At 39.3% G+C, this 19,095-nt stretch overlaps 2 protein-coding genes across 4 annotated transcripts in view; both read left to right on the top strand.

Moving 5' to 3' along the window:
* cdk7 (cyclin-dependent kinase 7) overlaps nt 1-7,671 on the top strand; it is a 29,376-nt gene extending 21,705 nt beyond the window's left edge. Inside the window, exons 8-12 of the mRNA XM_061986484.1 lie at nt 1,668-1,767; nt 1,849-1,935; nt 2,387-2,536; nt 4,502-4,640; nt 7,181-7,671. Coding sequence (XP_061842468.1) covers nt 1,668-1,767; nt 1,849-1,935; nt 2,387-2,536; nt 4,502-4,640; nt 7,181-7,209 — 505 coding nt within the window. The 3' untranslated portion in view covers nt 7,210-7,671. The remainder of the gene's footprint in view (nt 1-1,667; nt 1,768-1,848; nt 1,936-2,386; nt 2,537-4,501; nt 4,641-7,180) is intronic.
* Nucleotides 7,672-13,631: 5,960 nt separating this feature from the next.
* The window catches only part of serinc5 (serine incorporator 5), a 58,565-nt gene continuing 53,101 nt past the window's right edge, over nt 13,632-19,095 (top strand). For all 3 annotated transcript variants that reach the window (XR_009817872.1, XM_061986482.1, XM_061986483.1), the window contains exon 1: nt 13,632-13,776. Coding sequence is in view for 2 of the 3 variants with exons in the window: in XM_061986482.1 (XP_061842466.1) it covers nt 13,750-13,776 (27 nt within the window). In the remaining variant the exon portion in view is untranslated. The remainder of the gene's footprint in view (nt 13,777-19,095) is intronic.

Genomic DNA, 19,095 nt, shown 5'->3' on the forward strand with positions numbered 1-19,095 from the left:
AATTTGTGAAACTGAAACAATACAAAATTATTGTCATTGTAAGGTAATGATACTAATTAGCTAATCCTAACGACGCAAGTGTCATTACATTACAATCGCATGTACAAATATGCATGAAAACACTCCTACAGACATCACACATGGGACGGTTAGGAGAAAAAAAATCACTACCTGTAAATGGAAAGACACCTTCAGTGAGCAAACTTGTCCATAAGATGGCACCATAGCACAAACCATCAAACACTTTCTAGGTGTATTTGCTTGTTTTTTAAACATTTTTTATTATGACTGTTATCGGAGAAAAATCCATAAACTAGCCACCCTGTCTAATAAGCCGCAGGGTTCAAAGTGTAATAAATTTAAGCTACTCAAATATCTGCTTGACTCATGATATTAAAGCAAGTTATCCAATTGTACATTGTAAAAATTATTTTTAAGGTAAATAACTAGTAGCTCAGTCGCCAGAGCTTTACCGTAAGAAAAAAAAACTGGTTTGTTTTTCTATTTACAGTAATACACCGTAAAAAAACAAATGTTTTGATTTATATATTGTAAAAAACATCGTAAATTGTACAGTAAATTTCGGCAGCTGAACTGTTACTTCTGTACTATAAAATCTGCAGATTTTTTTACACTGTATGTAAAAAAATATATAATAATAAAAACATGTAATGAGATTATTTATATTTATATATTATTCATTGTTACAAGCGGCTCTGTGACGGAAGCCATAACTGCGATGTGGCCCTCAATCAATACAAGTTTGACACCCTGGTCTAACCAATGAAATCTGTACCACCGGCGGCGATTTTGCCACGACTTTTTGAAAATGCTGCAGCGAAATCTGTCATTTTAGGCAGCCAAAATAAATAAAAAAGACCGCAAAATCTTAGAGGGACTGATTATTATTACACACTTGTCCTTTTGTTTGATTATCATAAAGAAAACTTGCTTTGAAAACAATAGTCAAAGTGAAAAGCAGATATTTTGGTTTGGCTCAAGTAGAATTTAAGTTTAAAATAATTTCAATTACAAAAAAGCTTGGAATAGCTTGTTATAGTAAATATTTAGTTAAGAACTGCATTTGCATGTATTACAATTTCAAAATTGAGATGCATTTATCAGTAAGGATGAAATGCCTTACTATCACATATTATTTGCAGGCTTTCGTTGGCCACATAAAATAATGTGGCGGGCCAAATGTTGGACATCGATGTCTTTTATTAAATATGTCTTGCATTATGCATTTTCTTGCGTCTGGACCGTCACAACACCATCAGTGTGTTAAAAATTGATTCTGTTCTTTTGATCACACTTCTATATCACCCAGGAAAGCTGGTTTATATCATATTTATGTTCTGCATGTCAACAACATGATGAAATTCCACAGGTTGGACCATATGAAGCCATAAATGTGCAGGAAATGAGCGTCTCCATAGTGACAGGCAGTATAAACGCAAAAACCTCATTTTTCATATAGGGCGGTCTGTACCACTTTTGCACTTGTTATCAATTGTACACACAGTCTTGGTCGATCACATCCAAAATGCCCACTATTAGCACATTGTAAAAGTCCTTGCAAAGTTACAAATGTATTTCTTCAGAATTATTTCGGTATACATGATTAAGTGATTGGTAATAGATTATTTAATTATCATCTTTCCTAGGTGGTACCGCTCCCCTGAACTTCTGTATGGCGCCAGGATGTACGGAGTGGGTGTTGACATGTGGGCAGTGGGCTGCATCCTGGCAGAATTGCTCCTCCGGGTAGCTAATTTTTAAAGAAGATCTAAAAAATTGTATACATGCTATTGTTTCTTAGAATGTTTTATTTTTATTTTGCTGCAGATACCGTTTCTCGCTGGAGACTCCGATCTTGATCAGCTCACCAAGATCTTTGAAGCTCTTGGGACCCCCACGGAAGAGTCTTGGCCTGTGAGCATTTTTTAGCCCCTGATTATGTCAATGTATTGTTTAATTTGAAGGGCAGCACGGTGGAACATGGGTTGCACTTGTGCCTCACAATAAGAAGGTCCTGGGTTCGATCCCCCGGCTCGGGGTCTTTGTGTGTGGAGTTTGTATGTTATCTCCGGGTACTCCGGCTTCCTCCCACCTTCAAATACATGCACTTGTGGATAGGTTGATTGACAACACTAAAACATTGTCCCTAGTGTGTGAATGTGAGTGTGAATGTTGTCTATCTGTGTTGGCCCTGTGATGAGGTGGGAACTTGGCCAGGGTGTACACCGCCTGCCGCCCAAATACAGCTGCGATAGGCCCCAGCACCCCGGGGACCCCAAGAGTGACAAGCAGTAGAAAATGAATGTATGGTTTCATTTGAGCAAAAAAACAAAATAATAACCCTTGTTTATTTTTTACTCTTCAGGGAGTGAGCAGTTTACCAGACTACGTGCCATTCAAAATATTTCCTGGCACGCCTCTTGAACACATATTTAGTGCAGCTACTGATGACTTGCTGGAGTTGCTACATGGACTCTTCACATTCAACCCCTCCACAAGGACAACAGCTACACAGGTAACTTAAAAAAAAAACTGCCAAGGTTATTGCTTGCTTTTAAAGATAGAAATCATGGTTCAAGTTTGAAAATGGGATGTCATGGTTTTGATTGTGTTTGTACTTTTGATGTGTTCCATTCACCTCAAAAGTTGGAAGTCAAAGCTGGGAATGACGTCAGAGCTGAGCCATGAGCGTTCAAGTTACGAAAAGCTGTTCTTGCGCTTGCCTTATCTGAATATAAACAACTTCTGGACAAAAATGCGCTCCTTTTGCAGTGTTCAAGAACGGTGGATACAGACGCCATTGCTAGCCATGTAGAACGCATCCATCCATCCATTTTCTTCCGCTTGTCCCTTTTGGGGTCGCGGGGGGTTCTGGAGCCTATCTCAGCTGCATTTGCATGTACCACAAAACATTTTTTATTTACACTACAGTAACATTACCATATATATTCAACAATATATCATTACGGCTGATTTAGTGTGAGAAAAACTACCGGTAGTCATAAATTATAATAACGGTTATTACAGGAGCTTCTTTATTCTTTACACTCAGAGCAGCCATCTTTGAAAGTGTCGACAACGTTGTGGATATTTCCTGAATGTTTCAAATGACATATTGCTTGTCCATTGCTTTCTTTGGACTTATATTGAGCTATCAAAACTAAAACAAAATGGGGCGGCATGGCTCAGGTTGTAGAGTGGTTGTCTCCCAACCTGAAGGCTGCGGGTTTGATCCCCGGTCCCCCTGAGATCATGTTGAAGTATACTTGAGCAAGATACTGAACTCCAAATTACCCCTCATGCTGGGTCATTAATAGGTGAATGTGGTCATTGTGTTAAAGTGCTTTAATGACCTGGAAGGTACAAAAGCACTGTACAAGAAAATTAAATCTTTATAAAAAAAATAAAAAAAAGCTGTAAAAAGGCTAAAAAAATACTTCAAGGTGTCATATTATGATTTTTTATGTTCTACATTTCAAACACTTCCTTGTGGTCTACATCACATGAAAAGGTGTTTTTTTTGGTCAACATTTTGCATAGATTATGTTTTACAGACCATTTTTAAGCTGCTTTCTGACCGTCTCTTCAGGATGTGTCGTTTTGTGGGTGGTCTTTTTTACGTGCCTTCACTTCGACAGCGTCTTCTTTTTGTCATCTTTCTTTGCATTTTTAGCGCTTCCATATGGAGTCTACCGAAAGATATAAGTTCAAACTATAAGTAACTTTGTAGTAGAAATGGCAACAGCGTAGGGTGCATGTGCATGTATAAGCCAGTCTGCCCCACATCAAGAGGATAGCTATTGGAGCGTATTTACTATAATGGTGGACTCGCGCAAAGCAGTTTGGGTAAATTTCTTACCGTATATGGGTAATTTGGTGGCGTTATCCGTGGGCAAACAGGTTTGGCAAATTCCAAACGGCTCGTTTGGAGGATGTATGAAGGAAGGCAAGATTGTTAAATATCTACCCAATGCAGCCATGGTTTGGTTGTATATTGGGCCCCTTTTAAAAGGCACATCAAGTAGTACAGGAGCTAACGACCGCACTGCTCTGATGACTGAATGAACACCAGAGAATGATAAACCCGCCCAAAATGCATATGCTATCGGCACAAAATGGCTACTCTGCGAGGCACACAATGGGTGGATAAAACATTTGTATGCTAAGATAAGGTTTGTGCATTAAAACATATATTTATTTGGTCTTTGGTAAATTTGTTACAATGTTTGTAAATCGAGGTTCCACTGTACCTAAGTTCCCCAACACATTTAGGGATGTGACACGGGCCAAGTTAAAAACGTAACATTTTTCAAATGCGCATTTTCTTCCACATTACAAAACTCTTCACCTGTGACCCTGAAACACATAAGCAGTGAACAATAAATGAATGCATCTTTGTATTGTTATACACCTGATGTGTAATTCTCGTAGTATCATTCGTATCCATTGATTGTGACCCTATCATGTTTGCACATCTCAGGCTCTGAAGATGAAGTACTTCAGCAATCGACCTGGTCCTTCTCCTGGCTCCAAACTTCCCCGACCCAACTGCTCTGCCGAAGCTCTGCGAGAGATGGATACAGCCAGGCCCAAGAGGAAAATCGAAGGCCTAGAAACAAGTAATGAAAACGTATTTTTGATATTGTTTTGGAATTTTTCATATTCAACAAAAATATGTCCAGACAAAAACTAAGGTTTTTTTTGTTATTTGAGTACTCAAATAACATCAGTTTACAAAGGAGAAAGGGTTTTCACTGCTACCAAAAAGAAGAAGAAAGGACAACAAGGAGCGAGAGAGAGACAAAAAACTTCAAATCTTATATGCTTTGAAAAAGGAGAGAAGGGTCTGGGCGAAATGTCCCATCCTAGGAGGTGGGAAAGGGGAATGAGCAAAACACATCTTATCTAATTTGTGATACTAGCAAAAACAGGAATGTTTTGGTTAAACATTGGGTAAGGCAGTTAACAACATCAGTCATCAAGGAAACTCATTTGGGGAGTAAAATTTGACAGAAAAAACATAATTTCGTAATCAACCAACAGCAGTCTTTGTCCTTGGAGAGAGTGGGGGTTTGGAAACATCCCCAATGGGCTCCAAAAATGCATAGGCCATAAAAGTGTCATATCTCTGGAAAAAAACACAAACACTTAGGCTACAATTGTGTGTACCGTATAAGAAATGACTAAAATATAAATTTTGCCATTACAATAACCCACACTAATACCACAATGGATTTGACTTCATTAAATTTGCACCAACGGTATTGTTTATTTAATTTATGGTCAGGGTTCTACTCACAACTAGGTCAAATATAGTATGAAACCTGGTGCACCTTTCCTGTCCTAGCTATTTAAAGCAGGCAAATAAATCCAGAATAGCACTTGATAGAACGTAGCAATTCCAAAGGGTGTTGGCTCCACTAGTCATTACACACTGGAGGCACATTTCTACCTCTCAGTGGATTGTGGCAGCATTGAAGTAGAACTCTGGTGTTAGTGGGAGGTTCAAAGCTTTCCCGTTTCTTCCTGTGGTTTGGAAAATCTCCGGGTTGACTATTCAGTATGGTTGACGCTCCAGTATATTACAGAGAGAATGTGGGGACATATATAGATTCTCTCGGCGTGTAGATTACAAGTTTGTAATGTTGTTAGTTGTTGTTATTATGTTACTTAAAACGGACCTATGATGATTTGAATCAACATTTAAAACACTTCCTTGTGGTCTAGACAAATTGTATTAAATATGCTCTGGTATAAATTTTGCAAAATACTCCTTTGTGAAGGCGTTTACAGATTGCAAAGGAAACCACACCCCACCCTTTCCAAAAGTATGAAAATGTATCTTTTGAAAAAGTACACTGTTTAGATGTATATCTTAAAGTCATTACTGCTATTTTTTTTGTTTTGTTTTACCAGACACGGTCAAAAATTAATTTCATTAACCATACAGTAGTACCTCAATTTATGAGGTTCTTTGACGGTGCTCTTGACTCAAAAGACTTGTATCTCAAATCAACATGTACCATTGAAATCAATTTAATCGGTGCTTGGCACCCCAAAACAGCACATTTTTAACATGTAAGATGCCCTTTAAAAAGAAAAACAAACTTTGAAAAAATAAATATTATACAAAAACAATACAATTTACTAATAACAACTACAGTAGTTTTATGAAGTAATGTAAGAATAATGTGCAACATTTCATACAGTTTCGCAAACACATCATCCATATTTTCATTGATAAATGTCCGCCATAAGGTATTATTTTAACATTCCTGACTGGCGTTAGACTCATTCAGCTTCAGTATGGTGCAGACTTGCAGTCATACGCACAAACTGCTTCGCCAACAGGCTCTGTCATGTTTTTGATAATTTCTTTCTTTCTGCAATTAATATAATCCAATTCTTCTTCTCAGCACTGTCCTTTACACTCACTTTATTCCTCCCCATTGTTGAAGAACAAAGTTATGTCCATGTGTAGCTACACTAATGCTAGCAAGTAAAACCAGATGTTTTGGGCGAATCTCACATGTTTGTCTGTCACATTTGCTATGCCAACTAATGAAGGGGATGTTTGTACTGTAACTCAAATTTTTGCTTGCAACTTAAAACATAATTAGCCGATAGACAAAACAATCTTAAATTGAGGTACAGCTATAAAGATTAACCCGGTCACAACATTAGGTACACCTGCACACTCTCCAATGGATACAGAGCTGCATTAAAAACTGATTTCAACAGCATTTATATCCCTGCATGTCGGTGTGATTGTGCGCATGCCATGAACATAAAACTTCATCTTACCTTTTCTTGGTGTTTCCTCAAACTCAGCTGGTCTCATCGAGAGAATGCCAAGAGTGTACAAAGCAGTAATCAGAGCAAAGGGTGGCTATTTTGAAGAAGCTAGAATATAAAACATGTTTTCAGTTATTTCACCTTTTTTGTTAAGTGCTTTTGGCCTGTACTGTACATCCAACTCGCTGTGATGTCACAACGTAACCAGACTGCAAAATACTGCAATCAGAGGCATTCAAAACTGCGGGCAAGCTAGCACCTAAATGCATAAATCTTGTGATTTTACATTGTCAGAGAAGGCCAAACACATCATAGTCCCAATTAATGTACTCATTTTCTAAACATTTTGTCTTTTGATTTTCAGCTCCTATGAAGAAAAAGTTGATATTCTAACCGCACGGGACCAGATGTTAGCCGGCATGGCGACGGTGCTGCTGCGACCGACAGTCCAGTAGGGGATGTAAAGTAGGACCTATAGTCCAAATTGGCACATTTGTGATGCCTGCCTGGAAATACCCTGCGACAGGTGACTGAAAAAGAAAACAAGCCTATAGTCTGATTCTTGATATCAGCTTTTCCCTAAGACCATATGGACACAATTATTGAGACATAATGCCATTATAATAATGATGGGATGACAATGTTGGACAATCCGTCCCAAGCTATCTTGGGTTTTCACGCCTAATTTATTCTGGCATGACTTTGAGTCATGGCATATAATCATGTATTGGTAAAATTAGGAATTACACTATTGGAAACCATCTGTCTGCAGTCTCACCCAACTGTTTTGTTGCCCGCACATAGTATGCATTGTTAATTTTGTATGAAAAAACAATAAATAGTGCAAATACCTAAGAGGGTCTCTCTGGAGTGATTATACATGAAATAGTTTCTAAGCCATGATTATTAGCCTGTGACATGTGGTATTGAATGGAGGCGTAAATTGGGTGGTCTCATTTCATCAAGGCCAATGCAGCTTGACCATGTCTTGCAACAATGTGTTTCCCGACAGATCTCATCTCATCATTTTAATTAACACGGCTGTAATCTAATACGCTCTGGCAGCCGCATGGTACCCGAGAAACATTTTGCTGCCTGGTATTACACAGTCTTGTCTGTTCCTATTAACTAAGGTGACATTAGTAGTGACACATGTTGCTGTTGTCATATTTCATCAAATCTTGATTTGTATTAATTATGTCAACACTACCTATTAGGAATGAGCCGAAAGTGTTGCAGATTTTCCATAATAAGTGAGATTTACGGCTCTTTATAAATGTTCACAAAAGAGGCCTAAAGAATGAAATAGTCAAAGGGTGACCACAATGTGTTTGTTTGTTCAGTGGCGGGGTCATATGACAGATCTGGCACACAGCCGCCTTATCAGCTCCTGTATGGCCTCCTCACTCCTCGTGTGCACAATTACCGGTACACGTTTGTGTGGATTAGAAATGAACTGCACCGACCTTAAAACAGCCACAACCAACCACGGTTAAAGGTACAGTACATTTCCACAATGTATCATCTAGTCTGATTGGACATCCATTAACCACATGTTACTATGTACTGTAATGTGTTATGGCCATTAATTTAGCGCAGTGGACTTCAACGTTTTCCAGACCAAAGATCCCCAAACAGGGATGGAGCGTGGAACCACTACTTGTACAGTATATCTTCTATAAAATTGTGATTACCGTATTTTCCGCACCATAAGGCGCCCTGGGTTATAAGCCGCGCCTTCAATGAACGGCATATTTCAAAACTTTGTCCACCTATAAGCCGCCCCGTGTTGTAAGCCGCATCTAACTGCGCTAAAGGAATGTCAAAAAAACAGTCAGATAGGTCAGTCAAACTTTAATAATATATTAAAAACCAGCGTGATGTGGGCGCGCACGGAGTCGTATATCAACATGGACGGAGCTGCGTGAAAAAAGCCACCCGGCCTCTTCGCGTAAACTTACCTTAACCACTCGCTCATCTTTTCTTCATCCATCCCTTCGAGTTAGCTTTTATGATGACGCCGGCTGGAAAGGTCTCTTTTGGCAAGGTCTTCCTTTTGATTATCACCATGGGTGGAAGTTTCTGGCCATTAGCATGGCAAGCTAGAACCACAGTGAAGGATGACTTCTCATTCCCTGTGGTGCGAATATTCACCGTACGTGCTCCCGTTGTATCCACAGTGCGGTTCACAGGAATATCAAAAGTCAGTGGAACCTCGTCCATGTTGATAATGTTCTCTGGCCGGATCTTTTTTTCAGCTATCTTGTTTTTACAATATGCACGGAAAGTAGCCAGCTTTTCTTGAAAGTCTTTAGGCAGTTGCTGTGAAATAGTAATCCGTGTGCGGATGGAGAGATTGCGTCTTTTCATGAACCGGATCCCTGTCGCTTAGTAGGAGCCATTTTGTGGTCTTTACAGATGTAAACACACAAAGGAAATGAAACGTACGGTAATATCCGCGCGCTTCTTCTTCTACGCGGGCGGGTGGTTGCTTACAGTAGAAGAAGAAGCGCTTCCTGTTCTATGGGGGCGGGTGCTTACCTTGGCGGTTGCTTGCGTAGAAGAAGAAGCACTTCCTCTTCTACGGGGAAAAAAGATGGCGGCTGTTTACCGTAGTTGCGAGACCGAAACTTTATGAAAATGGATCTTAATATTAATCCATATATAAAGCGCACCGGGTTATAAGGCGCACTGTCAGCTTTTGAGAAAATTTGTGGTTTTTAGGTGCGCTTTATAGTGCGGAAAATACGGTATGTCTTAAGTCAGGGTTTCTTAACCTTTTTGACTTCGGCGCCCAACTTTTCCACTACAAAGGAGTCCAAGGCCCACTCAAATATTAGCACTTAACTACTAATATAAGTGATCTTACTTTTAATTTTAATCATACTCAATAATTATAGTGCTGAAATAAATGAATATTTATTAATTAATTAGATTTAAAAAAAATATATATATTTAAATGTAATAATAAATTATATATTTTTCTTAAATCAACTATCAATAAATATAAAGTGCAAATGAAAATACAGCTTCACCACTTTGGTCATAATTTTTGTGCTTAAGGAACTTCTCTATGACTTTAGCGCCAGGCGTCTTCTGTTAGCCTCTAGGGGGCGCCCGCGGCGCTATGGTTAAGAAACACTGGTCCTAAAGGTACCTTGTTATTGTGCAATAATACTTCATTATACAGGATTTTTCCTAAGAGGGTTTCTTTCATGTTAAATTTTAAAATGTCAGTTTTCAATTATTTCACAGGTGTATGATACATGGACAGTTATTCAGCAATGCCTCAAAGCTAAAGAGGACATAAAAGGGCATAAAAACATTTTTTATATAATTTTTTTCAACTTCATTCCTAAGCTGAAATACCAAACATGTTTTATTTTAACCCTTTAAAAACATTTTTGATTAAATCATGTCGCAGTTGTTTAGCATAGCATTCGTAACTAATTTAAAACCTGTGACATTATCAAAATAAAAAATATATTGTGTTTTATATTTTTGTTTATGACTGAAATTTGTAAAGAAGTTTGAGCAAAACGTTTTTAAAAAATTAAACCAAAATGTCCTGTTTGGCTATAAAGTGGAACTGAACTCAATGGGGTGGACATTGTCCATCATTCACAATCCTTATGTAGAACAAGAACACCTATGTTTTGTTTTTTAAATGCATTCTAATTTGTAAATAAATGTTAGCAAAAGTCAGCTAACAATGGAGCTAATGGGAGTCTCTCTATTCTGCGCTCTAAAAAACATCCAAGCACCTCCATCAAGGTTTTATATACACACTGTAAGTATATATGTAATATAGTAACAGGCACATTCATAATAACATGTAATATTTACGTATTTTACTCATTTTAAGCATACGGCGGTGCATTAATCTCAAACGCATCAAAATGATTGCTTTTCCTTTCAACAACAGTGACTACTACTCATAGCGGACTTCATGAGAACATAATAAAACAATCACTTACTGTACAATGTCTGCTCTCACTGGGATGCCGACTGATGGGATGTTCATATATTCCTGTTTAGATGAAGAATTAATCATAATCCTCGCAAAGGGTTAAAAAAAAGGTGGGTGCAAACATGTCGTTTGCCATCTACGGGTCTAAGTTGAATGTCAAAGTTGACAACTTCTCGGTTTATGGCCACATCCTTCTACTATCCAGGTGGGCGGCATGATTTATAATCTAGAATGACCTTTTACCAACTCTAAGGCGAGAGAGCTCATGATGTCAATATAGAAGCATATTATGGGGCGGCATAGCTCGGTTGGCAGAGAGGACATGCCAGCAACTTGAGGGTTCCAGGTTCAATCCCCGCTTCCGCCATCCTAGTCACTGCCATTGTGTCCTTCGGCAAGACACTTTACCCACCTCCTCCCAGTGCCACCCACACTGGTTTAAATGTAACTTAGATATTGGGTTTCACTATGTAAAGGGCTTTGAGTCACTAGAGAAAAGCGCTATATGAATATAAATTCACTATATAAATATAAATTCATAAGCTAGTTACTTCTCATTGATCACGGCGCTGCTAAAAGTAGTTTCTCTGCGTTAGCGCTTATAATAACAATATCGCATGAGCCTCACAATACGGAGGTCCTGGGTTCGATCCCGGGCTCGGGATCTTTCTGTGTGAAGTTTGCATGTTCTCCCCGTGACTGCGTGGGTTCCCTCCGACCTCCAAAAACATGCACCTGGGGATCGGTTGATTGGCAACACCAAATTGGCCCTAGTGTGTGAATGTGAGTGTGAATGTTGTCTGTCTATCTGTGTTGGCCCTGCGATGAGGTGGCGACTTGTCCAGGGTGTACCCCACCTACCGCCCGAATGCAGCTGAGATAGGCTCCAGCGACTCCGAAAGGGACAAGCGATAGAAAATGGATGGATGGATGGGCTAATACTTGGTTAATATTCAGGTCACAAAATGGAAATGGGTGGTTATTTAGAGGGCTTTGTGGGCGGAGGAGCTCCCATTGACTCCATTGTTAGTTGACTGTTGCTAAAGTTTATTTACAATTTAGAATACATTTGTTCTTGTCTTACATAGGGATTGTGAATGATAGGCAAAATTCTAAAAAAAAAAAAAAAAGTGCAGCTCCTCTTTAAAAATGATTTAAATGTAAAGTAAATCTGAACAGCCGATATGGGCATCTACATCAACTATATGATTTGCCTGAGAAGCTGCACAGCACAAAAAAAAGAAAAGATTTAAATCGAATGCCACGAGGGGGTTCAATTTGTAGAAAATATAGTTAAAATATCCTAAAAATTAAAAAATTTAAAAAAATTAAAATCACGCCCCCTTTGCAGTACCTCTGCGGACCATCTGGGGCTCACGAACCCTCTGTTGAAGACCACTGCTTGAGTGTGCTATAAAGCATACTTGCCAACCCTCCCGGATTTTCCGGGAGACTCCCGAAATTCAGCGCCTCTCCCGAAAACCTCCCGGGACAAATTTTCTCCCGAAATTCAGGCGGAGTTGGAGGCCACGCCCCCTCCAGCTCCATGCGGACCTGAGTGACGTGTTGACAGCCTGTTCACACGTCCGCTTTCCCACAATTTAAACAGCTAATGATCGAGGGCGAGTTCTTGGTTTCTTATGTGGGTTTATTGTAAGGCAGTTTCATTAACGTCCTCCCAGCGCGGCAACAACACACAACAACAGCATTCCGTCTACGTAAAGCAGTTCGTCTGCCGTAAACAGCAATGTTGTGACACTTTTAAACAGGACAATACTGCCATCTACTGTACATGCATATGTGACCCACCCATAATGTGTCACATTTTTGTGTTGATTTATTTATTTTATTTTGTGGTTTGAATTCGTTTTTGGAGCTGTCATTCCACATTTATCAGTATTCACATTGGTCAGTAGGGGGCAGTAGGGCGTTTCTTCCCAATTGAATGCTATCACCTGCAGACTGGAAGTGTCTTGTCATTCTGATGAGCGCGACCAGTCTGTGAACAATCGAAACGTCCTGTGTGCTTTTTCCTCCTGTATAACAGGTTAGTTTTGGTGAATCAACTCACTGAATAATATCCATGTGATCTTTATAAGTTTAAGTACACATTCTGATGGTGGAGCCTAACTCTAAAGTGTTTGTGAGTTGTAGTTTGTATTTGTGAATGAATCCAGTGCACAGCTGCAGTAATCAATACAAAATGGCGACTTGAGTACGCAATGTTTATATAGGAACTTCTGATCCTAATTCAGACTCCCAAATTAGAGCTCCCGTTTTCTTATTGATTTTATAATGTATATTTGTATAATGTGTGTGTTCTGAAATAGTGACAGAGAATAGAACAGGGATGGACAATTCAACCCTTAACTCAACAATTAGTAGATGAGTGTTGTGTGTATTTATGTCTAAATAAATGAACACTGAAATTCAAGTATTTCTTTTATTTATTTATATATATATATATATATATATACATATATATATATATATATATATAAATAAATATTATATATATATATATATATATATATATGTAATAAAATATATATATATATATAGCTAGAATTCACTGAAAGTCAAATATTTTTTATATATATATAGCTTAACCACGCCCCCAACCACGCCCCCCACCCCTCACCCCCACCTCCCGAAATCGGAGGTCTCAAGGTTGGCAAGTATGCTATAAAGATATTGTAGATATGTCAATGGACAGTCACATATCACAATATGGTTATTTTTACGCATGCACATCATGTCTGTTCAGTAAAAAGTGCTAAAAAAAAAAAAAAAAAAGTGGCTTGTTGTATTCTTTGTCCATAAAGTGTGAGATGTACATAGAAGGGGAGGAGGAAGGGAGGAGAAGCAGGAGGAGGAAGGACAAGCACCTCGACTATCGCGTCCTCACCGAATAAGCGTCTTCGTCATCTGCAGCTGCTTACATTTGTTGTGTCCCACGCAGGATGTGTACTCCATGTTGTTTCTCGCAGGTGAGCGATGTTATATTTATTGTCCTTGTTGTTGTTGTTGCTGCTGCTGCGTGTATAGCCAGAGTCGCTCTGTGGTTTCCGCCTCAGGATCACATTCATCCACAGCGGCGCCTTTTTCCCCCCCTTTATAATGGTCCAAATGGTCAATTGTCGTTATCATGGAACGTCATAAAAATATGTATTTTATTCCCAACAGCCTGGCACTGTTGAGTGTCCGTAATGACATCGCAGTGGAAGACAAAGCAAGAGAGCTAGCTAACACAGCTAGCAAGAAGTGCTATTAAAACGATCATGACGTCACATCACACGGCGCGTGGACAGATGTTTGTTATTGTCTGCTATAAATTCGAATATTTTTTTGTTTTAACTACCACTGATAATCACACACACACACACTAGATGTGGTATAATTGCTCTCTGCATTTGACCCATCCCCTTGTTTCACCCCCTGGGAGGTGAGGGGAGCAGTGAGCAGCAGCGGTGGCCGCGCTCGAGAATCATTTTGGTGCTTTAACCCCCAATTCCAAGCAGGGAGGTAATGGGTCCTATTTGTAAAGTCTTTGGTATGACTCGGCCGGGGTTTGAACTCACGACCTACCGATCTCAGGGCGGACACTCTAACCACTAGGCTTGGAGAATAGAAATGGTATCCCTTGGTCAGGTGTTGGGTCCCATTTTTATATATAAATGTGGTTTAATTTCCTCTTATCGCAATGACTCAAGTTGAACTTTTTAAGAAAAAAACATTTTTATGTTCTCTGTCATTACAGTTTGCAAGTTGTACTTTTCAGTATGTAATTTCTGTAGCAGACTTTTGGATAAACATGGTGGATATATCAAATATATACGTTTTTCTGTGGTTTCAAATAATTTCAGGTAGTGATAGTTACTGTCTGGCCTTGACTGATGTAACAGTATAATTATTTGTCAGTCATATTTTGTTCTCTGCCTTCCCACACATGCTGTTGTGCACCAATGTTATTCCTTGTACATTCCAAAAACATTTTAGACTAATTAAAGTTAAAAGTACCCATGATTGTCTCACACACACACACACACACACACTAGGTGTGGCGAAATTATTCTCTGCATTTGACCCATCACCCTTGATCACCCCCTGGGAGGTGAGGGGAGCAGTGAGCAGCAGCGGTGGCTGTGCCCGGGAATCATTTTTGGTGATTTAACCCCCAATTCCAACCCTTGATGCCGAGTCCCAAGCATGGAGGTTAAAGGGTCCCACTTTTAATGTCTTTGGTATGACTCGGCCAGGGTTTGAACTCACGACCTACCGATCTCAGGGCGGACACTCTAACCACTAGGCTTGGAGAATAGAAATGGTATCCCTTGGTCAGGTTTTGTTTTCTTTCTTATCCACGTGGTGGGGGAAATGTGTGTTTTTGAAAAGATATACAGCGTTTCCTCAACTTAAAAGGAAACTGCACTTTTTAAAAATGTTGTCCATCAAGACACACATATGTTTTCTTTATTTAATGCATTTGAAATCGTAAATAACAGTTAGCAAAAGTCAGCTAACAATCGAGGTAATCGGAATCGCTCTGTTCTGCCTATACCAGGGATCGGCAACCCAAAATGTTGAAAGAGCCATAATGGACCACGAATACAAAAAACTAATCTGTCTTGAGCCGCAAAAAATTAAAAGACTTATATAAGTGTTACAATTATGGCAACACATGATGTAAGTAGCTAATTAGCTATATTAGCCTACTATCAAAATGACTATGTGTCGCAGGCTGACGCAAATCTTCGTTGACAGAAATGTTGAAATATAATATTTATTCTACATATTTTTACAACATTGGAAAACATTAGTAAAACTTCTCAAATGGTAAGATAACTCCTGGATTGACTGTCTTAGAATGGCCAAAGGTATAGATGTGTGTGTCCAAGTTAACCTACTCAGTGGCCTAGTGGTTAGAGTGTCCGCCCTGAGATCGGTAGGTTGTGAGTTCAAATCCCGGCCGAGTCATACCAAAGACTATAAAAATGGGACCCATTACCTCCCTGCTTGGCACTCAGCATCAAGGGTTGGAATTGGGGGTTAAATCACCAAAATGATTCCCGGGCGCGGCCACCGCTGCTGCCCACTGCTCCCCTCACCTCCCAGGGGGTGATCAAGGGTGATGGGTCAAATGCAGAGAATAATCTCGCCACACCTAGTGTGTGTGTGACAATCATTGGTACTTTAACTTTAACTTTAACTTTAAAGGAAACAGCAGGCTGTCTTCCTCTAATGCATTTGTACAGTCTTTGCAAGCTGGGTAACATTTGCTGTGGTCTGGAACAACATGACACACAAACAACTACCAGACATGCAGCCAATATCCCATACAGATAATGTGTCATGAAACATGGAAAAATAAACTAAATACACAGAGGACATAAGTAACAGAAAATTAAATATACCTACAAAAGAGGCATAATGATGCAATATGTACATACAGCTAGCCTAAATAGCATGTTAGCATCCTTAAGCTTGCTGTCATGCAGTGACCAAATATGCCTGTTTAGCACTCCAACGAGTTAATAACATCAACAAAGTTGACCTTTGTGCTTTCACGCACAGTATAAAACGCTTGGTGGACAAAATGAGACAAAGAAGAAGTGGCATAAAACACGTCTTTCTGGGGCAGCGTCAGAGAAAGTTATACATGTAAACTAACTGTTGAGTCACAGTCCAAATAACGGTGAGTTCAAGGGGCGCTGAAATTAGTAGGACAAAATGGCGCTTGCCAAATACTCATCAGTGAAGCATAAACACAAACCTATTAAACAGTGGGCTTTCTAACAATTAGGAAGGTTTGCGTCGTGTTTGTCTTCCTACAGAAACCATATTACAACAAAAAATATTTTTCACCCCTTTTTTTTCCCCCATTTCCATACATTTTCGAAAAAGCTCCAGGGTGCCGCTAAAGAGCCGCCCGCATGTGTCTCTAGCGCCACGGGTTGCTGACCCTCAGCCTATACAGTGCTCTTAAAAAAAACATCCAAACACTTCTATCAATGTGCACGCTGTAAAAGTATGTAATGTCGTAACAGGCACATTCATAATGACATGTAATATTTACATGTTTTGCTCATTTTAAGCAAACGATGGCACATTAATTTCACAAATGCATCACAACGTTCGCTTTTGCCTTCAACAACAACAAACCTACTACTCACGGCAGACTTCATGAGAGCCAACAAGGACTCAAGGTGAAATTATGATCCGAAAACGCAAATTTTTGAGCCTGAATCTAGAGAGGACGAGCAACAAGTTTTAGAAGCTGCGTGCTTAACAAATCCAGCTTTAGTGAATCACTATAAGCATCATGCAGCAATATTGCTAAGTGCTTAACAGGGTACACAAACTACGAACATAAAAACACACTTACTGTACAATCTCTGCTCTCACTGGGATGACAACAGATTAGTAAGGTCATTTTATGGGATATTTGGCAAATCTGGGAACTAAATCGTCACCAAGAAATCTCTTCACCAATGTGTTTATAAAGGTGTCTAGTAACATGTCCTAAAAAGTTGAAATTCAACTCCTGGGGGAAAGTCGGGTACCATTAACCGATTTTCGAAAATGCTTAATTTGGCCTTAAGTAACTTGTGAGGGGTCAAACTAGGGGTTCTTCAATATTCTGAGTTCATTGCAAGTATTTATTTTTCACCAAGACCACTCCCTGGTGGAAAAATGGCCACACCTCCTTTCCTCATCCCGACAATGCCCCCTACTCACACATACCATGCAGGGTATATGTAAAAAAATAAAAATAATAATAAAATAAAAAAGATAATAGTTTATTCTTTAATGTTTGACATGATGAATGGGCCAAGTCAGTGTTTAGTGATGGTTGCTGTCCTGCATTGCTACCTGGATGCTGGACATCTTTGCAGCTGAAGGCCATCATCAGTATGCCAAAGGTGCACGGCTGTACTATCAACTGATGAAGGAACTGGAAACTTTGCCTGGTTACAAGCACAGCCTTCGCTCCGTGTCTACCTACAGACTCGGAACTGGCTCCTTCTACAGAGCATGTCTCTGGACCCCAGTGACTATGGATGGACAATAGGTGTTCATGGTTATGAGCCAGTTCCAACTAGACCCCATGGCTCCTGAAGAGCTACTCCAGTTCACAAGCTGCAATTGCCATGGAGATTGCAGCAGCCGGCGATGCAGCTGCAAAAAGAATAGCGTCAAGTGCATCTCAGCTTGTGGAGTCTGTCAAAGCATTACCTGCAAGAATGCTATTCATGGTGATGGCATTTATGATGAATACTCAGACTCATAAAGCATTCCACAAGGGGGATCACTGTTTGCTCTGACTAATGTGAAGCGAATTGTAATAAATGCAACTTTATGTAAATGCAAAAAAGGGTGTGGCAGTTTTTCCACTAAGGAATAGTTGTAGTGAAAAACAAATGCTACAAATGAACTCAGGATCATAAAAAACCCTAGTATGACCCCTCACAAGTTACTTAAGGCCAAATTAAGCATTTTCACATTTTCAAAAAATCGGTTATTGGTACCCCGACTTTGTGCAGTTTTTTATGAGGTTTCCCCCAGGAGTTGAATTTCAACTTTTTAGGACATGTTATTAGACATCTATAGAAACACATTGGTGAAGAGATTTCTTGGTAACGATTTAGTTCCCAGATTTTCAGACGCTTCCCTTACTAGATGGGTTGTTTTTATATTTCGGTTTAAATGAAGAATTAATCAGAACCATCGCAAAGTTTTTTTAAAAATAAAAGTGCCGCAAACAAGCGTCTTTTCATGTCTTTCTCGTCATTTTTGGGTCTAGATTGAATGTCAAAGTTGACCAATTTCTCGGTTTATGGCCACAACCTTCCAGGTGAGAGGCATGATTTATAATCTAGAATTAACTTTACTTGTCATATATTATGATTTAAAATGCATTAAAAAAAGAAACACATATGTGGTCTTGTCTTACATAGGGCTTGTGAATGATAGACAATATTCCAAAAATGGCAGTTCCCCTCTGTGAGTGTTTTGAGATAATGGCTGTCTCTCGGCTAATTGGTATGCTTCAAGTTGCAAGCAGAAATTTGAGTATCTCCGCCATTAGTTGGTGAAGCAAATATCACAGACAAACTCCGTAAAATCTGCCCAGAACATCTTGTCAGTATTAGCTGATAGCTTAAGATGGACATAACTTTGTTTTCCAAGCATGGGAAGGAAGAAAGTGAGTGTGAAGAATAAGGCTGAGAAGAAGTGGATGATAATCATTTAATTAAAAACCAAAACAAACAAAAACATATTTTAAAATGTGACAGACCGTGTCGCCA

This window comes from Nerophis lumbriciformis, linkage group LG12 (genome assembly GCF_033978685.3).
Source record: "Nerophis lumbriciformis linkage group LG12, RoL_Nlum_v2.1, whole genome shotgun sequence".
Classification (NCBI taxonomy): Eukaryota; Metazoa; Chordata; class Actinopteri; order Syngnathiformes; family Syngnathidae; genus Nerophis; species Nerophis lumbriciformis.